At 33.4% G+C, this 7549-nt stretch overlaps 1 protein-coding gene across 1 annotated transcript; it reads right to left on the reverse strand.

The window, feature by feature from the left end:
* Positions 1-446: 446 nt before the first annotated feature.
* Positions 447-1871, reverse strand: LOC122609048 (GRAS family protein RAM1-like). Its single transcript, XM_043782110.1, has one exon. It carries the CDS (start codon positions 1869-1871, stop codon positions 447-449), a length of 1425 nt encoding a protein of 474 aa, XP_043638045.1.
* Between the last annotated feature and the right edge of the window lie 5678 nt (positions 1872-7549).

Below are 7549 nucleotides of genomic sequence, written 5' to 3' on the forward strand. Positions count from 1 at the left end.
CCCGTTGCCGCTACCGACACCATCACCACCCTACGCTGCTACCACCATTGCTACCACCATTGCGGCCGCATTGCGCGGACGTATGACTTGTATGTATATAATTTTGTTTGCACTTTGCAAACTTTTTATTCGAAGATCCGGGTTAATTACCTAGCGTTAATATATAATAAGTAGTATAAGTATAAACGTAAGAACCATGATTACATTCATCAGAATTTATTGAGCTAATATTGAAATGTAAGTGAAGCATATATAAGATTCTTGTTACCGAACGACAAAACTTGATATGTTTATCATATAATTGGTGTGTTGGCGGTATTTCTATGTCAGACATAGTCACCGAACACATATATTATTTCATATACATATATTTACAAACTTTAAAGTGCTAATTAATTATAAGGAAAAAAGAAATAAAAAAAACTTCATGATGAATTATGGAGAAGTCACGATGTGCTCCCCCCTGTGCATTGCCATGCAGATGCTGTGATGAGGCATTTGTCTTGCCAAGCCAGTGAAATGGCATTGGCTTGTTCTCTTTCAAAAGCAGCGAACCCTCCATTTTCAACACCAAACTGAACAGGACAGTAATGACTGTTTATTTTCAACAATAGCTTTGCTTGGATTATTGACTTGGAACTTAAATTCATTCCTTCAAATCCATGATTTTCCATCCTTCCTTTCCATGTTTCCATCCTCTCGTATTTTGGCGAATACACCTCGTCGTTATCAAAGTCCATTAGCCGCTTTATTTCTTTACCAAGGTGATTTTTTTCGATTTGCAGCCTCTGGGGACTGTCAAGTGGAAGGAAGTCGTCTAGTGAGTCGAACATGGCTGCGTAGTAATGCAAGAATTCCATGAATCTCGATAAGAATGTTTTTGGACTGCGGCCGCCTTCTTGTTCAACCAAAACAACCAACTCAGGGTTTAACATTTGTACCGAATGTAACGTCTCGGATATGCGTGCGAAGTTGCATAATGAGTTTAAGTAAAAAACCAAATTTACGACTAGTGTCTCGTTCTTCCTTTTCCTTATTGATTTTACTCCAAACTTTGACCTTAACATACCTTGGAACTCAAAAGTTAGGTTCCTAAAGGTTTTGGCAAATGCAACAAGCCTTGCTTCTGTCTCTTCGAGTTCCTCCAAGGTTTTACCAAACCCTGTGATCCGAAGAGACACACGATTTCCACTTGTGGCCTTTTCTGTAAGCGACTGCATAAGAGAAGGCCACTGGAAACCATAGGATACATCAAGGTCCACCACATGCAACGCGCGATTGTATTTGTTTTCTTCCCTGTCAAATGCTTCCATGATCATTTGGTTTGCAGTGAAATGAGCAAACTGGTAGTAAGGGGATACTCTGTAGAGTTCCATGTAGGCTAAGAACTCGTCTTCCGCTGACGGTTCCTTCATAATCATCTCATGAAACGGTGATCGACGAGTGAGAAGCCTTGCAACTAACCCGTCTGCAAAATAAGCCGCAACCCTTTGCACAGAGTCGCCACTTAAAGACACATTGTGATACAATTCCCTCAGATTCTCCACGGCTGAATCAAGTTTGTTCTGATCAAGAGAGGTAGCGGACATGAGCAATAAATGGATCAAATGGAGCCCTTTTCCATCTTCGCCGGCAACTTCCCTTGATCTTTTGTTTTCTTTTTTTAACATGATTTCTCTCGCCTCGAAAAGACTGAAAATCTTTCCTTCAGAGACTGCTACTCCATCTGTTGTATCATCATCGTCATCATCATCGAAACTCTTATAACAAATTTCCCTTCTCTTTCGTTTCATTTTTCTCTCTGCGCGACTAGAATCTATCACGATTGCAAGCCCAAGACTCAAAAGACGCTCGTCTTCTACAATTTCCATGGCTAGTTATAATCGGGAAAACCAAAGAGATGGATGGGAAGATTAATTATTTAGTAAAAAGGATTAATAATTGGAATTGAAGTGAAGTGATCAGCTAGTAATTAGGATCGAGTTGAGCATATTGCATCATGAATATTGGTCATTTATAAAGCTGAAAATGGAATAGAATCATCCATTGGAAGTTACGAAAATTCTTGTCGTTAGATGCTTTCGACCTACTTTTACAAGAATTCTTGAACATCACTTGAGAATCTAGCTGTGATGCTTCGGGTAGTTCAAGAACGGATATTTTAGATGCCAAATTCAACCTAAAAAAGAATCTAGTAAACCAACCTAACCATGTATCTGTCTTATTCAAGTATAATAAGATGCTATATTGATAATCGTTGTGACATATATATTAACTCAAATACATGATAATAATAGATTAAACCCATATTTTGTAAGAATAGAGAAATATGCTATCGAAGCTATTTATCGCGAATTTGACTAAAACAATGTATAATAAATCTTTTGACATTCGCTAGTAATTCACGTTTTCTTTAAAAAAAATATTGTCATAACATAATAACATATTAAAAAATGGTAAGTATGTATTACTTGATTAATTAGAAAAGCATTATTTGATAAAAAGTAAATAATATTAGATGATAGAAATAATTGTTTTATTTACATACAGGGGGTGCTTGGTTAGATGTATTTAGGGGTGAGGAATGATAATGATAATAAAATACTATGTTTGGTTAGAAAAAAAGAGGTTAATCAATACCAAAAGTGGGTAATAAGGCATTATAGAGTAATTTGGGGGTAATCAAAATCCATTACTCAGTTTTTAATTTCTCACCACTAACAACCTTCTAATTTTTCTCTCCACTCACCTCTACCAAAATAACCCTTGTGCAATATTCTACTCTCATAATATAACTGGGGTAATAAGGCATTATAGAGTAATTTGGGGTAATCAAAATCCATTACTCAGTTTTTAATTTCTCACCACTAACAACCTTCTAATTTTTCTCTCCACTCACCTCTACCAAAATAACCCTTGTGCGATATTCTACTCTCATAATATAACTGTTATTATTTAATATTAAATTGATATATTTAATATTTTAAAAAAAATTATAACTCATAGCAATGCTACTGATGCTCATCACCTAAACCTTTATTATTATTATTATTATTATTATTATTATTATTATTATTTACATATTTTTTTAAATGTATATATCGAATTGTTATATTTTTATATATCAATAGTAATTTTTTTACTTATATCTTATATATATAATATATATAAATAAATATTTACTAATATTATATTATTTTATTATTATATTGTATATAGGTGTAGATATATAAAACTAATACAGTTATATAATATAACTTTTACAAATTGTATATTTATAAATACATATAACTTGATATATAATATTAGTAACCAAGCATGTTCAATATAATGGAATCATTACTTAGTATTCCTATTATGTTTTCCATTGTCATTACTCTATTTAAACCAAACACCTCCTAAATAGGAGAAAGGTAATATATTTCATTCTTTTTTCTTCATTTTGATATTGATAGGGATCAAGTATTATTATTTTTAGTCCTCTGAGGTATTTCTATCTCTTTATACATATATATTCCGTATAAGTTTATTAAAAATTGCCCACAAAATAATTTTTAAGCCTGTCACATAGGTTTTTTTCCACATAAAATCGCTATATTAACCGGTCATATTGACCAGAGTGACAAGTCGACATCATTTTGTTTATCCGTCATAGAGACCAAAGTGACAAGTCATCAGTCACATTGCTACCTGAGTATCCCATATGAACATCTCCATATTTAAAACATATTTTAAAAATTGCAATAATCAGCAACGTCATATAACATAGAAGTCATGTAATAAAGATATATGTAGTTATAAACATGTAATCATTTCATAATAAGTAAGACTTGATAATTTAAAGACTACAAAAAAATATCAAATACGTTCTAACTAAAAGTATATTGTATTTAAAGAGGAATATTCATTTGCAAATGAATATATATGTGCAAATAAAAGAACAAATTTTGGCCATTATATCAGTCCAATCTCATGGTCCAGATTTAACCCCCCCCCCCCCTCTTCTCTCTCTCTCTCTCTCTATATATATATATATATCTTTTTTTCTTTACACCACCGACGACTCACACACACACACCCCCTCATATCTCTCTTTATTTACACCACTGACTCTCTCTCTCTCTCTCACACACACACACACTATCTCCTTCTCTCTCGTCAGCAACACCAGCACGACAACACCACCATCTTTGTTAACACTATCACCGTCATCTCCGGCGACGGTAATTCTAACCATCATCATCTCCGTTCAGACCTCCATCTCTGACCACCACTGGCACCATCATCCCCGACACCACACCACCATCATCTCCACAACCACATCTATTCTCTCTCTCTCTCACTCTCTCATCCCCGACACCACACCACCATCATCTCCACAACCACATCTATTCTCTCTCTCCTTTTCCTACGACGGCGACGGCGAGGGCGGAGCTTGTACCGTATCCAATAACCACCATCTCTTGGATCGCCGCCCATAAAATCCATACCATTCTCAAATGCGTCCAGTGACAACGTCTTTAGATTGGATAAGGGCAACATCCATACCGTGTCCACCAGAAAACAAAACTGATAATTGCTAAAGATGTCGAGGGCCGGAGATGACGTCGCGATTGCCAGAGATGAAGATGTCCGCTGGAGATGTCGTCGGAGATGACGAAGGAAGATGATCGGAAATACCTTTCATACGTAAGTTTCCTTTTGATCTTCACCATTGGTTATTCTTGATCCAATGGCTAGAAGCAGTGTTGTGAAACTGGGCCGATATAGTCGATTTCACCGAGTCGGATCGTGTATCGGCCGAGTGGCGATACGAGTTTATCATACTCAGTTTGAAAAATGATCGAGGTTCTAGACTCAGGTCAACTTGGTCAAGACTCGGCCGTATTGGTCAAGACTCGGCTGTATCGGATCGGGTCAATCAAAGTCAAACATTTTTATTTTTTATTTTTGTTAAAATTTTATGAATTATGTTCTTGTTTCTAGACAATTATGTTTATGTTGAAAAATCAAAGTTTTATATAAGTTTATCTTACATATAATTTGAAAATCTATTATTTTATACATAAATAACTCACTATTCAGCGATCCGATTCCAATTCGATTTTAAGAAAATCCTGACTCCTCCCCTCTCCAATCCGATTCCGATTTCGAATCCCGAGTTCCACAACCTAGAAGTCATCCCTTCATTTCCCCATAAATTTTGATTTGCAAATGAATACAATCTGTAACTAAAGATTTATCCACTAACCACATTACATTTACATGAAAATCGATCATATAAATATATTCAAATAGTAAAATACTTTAATAGTACACCATGATATTTGACATGCCATCAATCAACCACTTTTAACATCAAAATATAGTTTAAACACATTTTCTATAAAAATTCAACTAATAAAACTGACGAAATGAGAGTCACAAAAATTTGAATGATAAGCAAACTCTAAATGAAATGAAGGCATCTTTATTAAAAGATTCGTTGAAATATTAGTTTATAAAGAATATACCGAATAATAAAGCAAAATAATATAGAATAATGGTAATGGCAGCCTTGAGAGATGTTATTAAGAACTTATTACATAATTAAAAACTTATAGAAAGTAGCTCAGTGTTGCTTTCCGTGGATTTTGAGCCCAATACCTTGACGTTGTATGTGGGAGGTTAAGATATAGGCAGACCTTACCTCTACCTAAGTAGAGAGGCTGCTTCCAGTTTCTACCTAAATGGTAGAAAAGACCCTCCAACCTTTGCATGGGATGAGGATCGAACCCATGACCTCTGTCTCTAAAGGCAAGGATGTTTACCAATGATCCAACCATGCTGCTTACATAATTAAAAACTTATACATTATTAAAATTAATTTGATACATTAAAATTAGTATCATGTCGTTAAAAAATTCAGATGTACCTTTTAATAATGTAATTAAAAACTTATACATTATTAAATGTTACCTATGAATTTTCTAACGACATGATACAAATTTTAATGTATCAAAATAGTTTTTACTAACTTAGTGCTGTTATTAACAAAACTCAGTAATATAAGCTTAAAGAAATTAAATTAGCAACTTACCATTGCAAATTTTGAAATAGAATAATTAAATAAGATGTAGTGACAACTAAACAAAAGTATGTGTCAAAATGTCACATAACCCTTAACATATATTATCATCGATTGAGATTTCCTAAAGTTATAGTAATTTTATAGGTAAAGTTAGGATCATCTCCACCATTGAATTAAAATCAAAGGTTAAGATTCAAAAATGATTTTTTAATCTTAACTATTGATTTTAATTCAATGGTCCACATCCATCAACTTTACCTATAAAGTTGATATTAATTTTAAATAATCTCAATCCATTATTATCTTAGTTATATAAAAAGATAATGTTTGTTTTTTACAATATTCTATCTCCTTGCAGGCTTGATAGAATTTCATGAAACTTATCTGTAAACCTCTATAAAGCATATTGGTTTTTATTTTTAGAAATTAAGCACTTTTTTCAGTATTCGTATAACACCCCTTAAGCATATATATTTTTTCTTCCTAAAATACCCCTGTGTAAACATAAAGCCCTTATGACCCCCCTTTCCCTCATTCTCTCTAATCATAACACACTTTCATTGACCTTCTATCACCCTACGTCGTCGTCCTCCTTTTCCACCACCTCCCTCGATCTCCACCATCGCCCTTCATCTCCAAAGCCGTCGAAACGTGCGAGCATTATGCTCGTTTCAAAAAATAGGTTTTGGTTTAGATAAACCAAATATTAAGAATAAGACAAGTTAAACGAAAAAACCTTTTTCTCATGATTGAAAATTGTTGTGTAGCACGGAAATATATATACTTATATTTTATTAATTTTTGTGCATTAATTATATATTATTCCAACGGTTAAAATTATATACTGTTTATGTAACAATTGTGACTTTAACCTTTTGACAACAGGTACAATGTGAAAAAAAATTTTTGTTGTGTTGGTTGATATAGTTCAAGTTCAATTTGGAGTTCAATTATGTGCAATGTGTTCATATAGGTAAATTGACCACTCAAAATGAGTTTTTTATGATATTGTGTATAACTCATGTTTGATGTGATGACAAGATTTGAAAATGTCTAAAAAGAGACTACTTACCTGCTATAATAGTCTAAAACAGTCTAAAAGTTGAGAATGTACAAAAACAGACTAACTACCTACTATAATAGTCTAAAGGAGACGGAAAAGAAAAAGTTGACAAAAAGAGACTAACTACCTATTATAATAGTCTAAAAGAGACGAAAAAGAAAAAGTAGACAAAAAGAGACTAACTACCTACTATAATAGTCTGGAAGTGTTGGAAACGAAAATAGACTAGTTGGAGACAAAAAGAGATTTTTTTACATAAGGTAATGGTGTAACATTTGTCATCTTGGCTGCTAACTTGTCGTAATTTTATGTTGTTAAACTTGGGTAAATTTATGTTTCGGAAATGAATATTTAAGAACCTTATTGTAATTTATAGTTTTAGGCATTTAGATTATACTCGTGTCCAGGTAACTAGC

Source organism: Erigeron canadensis, chromosome 7 (assembly GCF_010389155.1).
Source record: "Erigeron canadensis isolate Cc75 chromosome 7, C_canadensis_v1, whole genome shotgun sequence".
NCBI lineage: Eukaryota > Viridiplantae > Streptophyta > Magnoliopsida > Asterales > Asteraceae > Erigeron > Erigeron canadensis.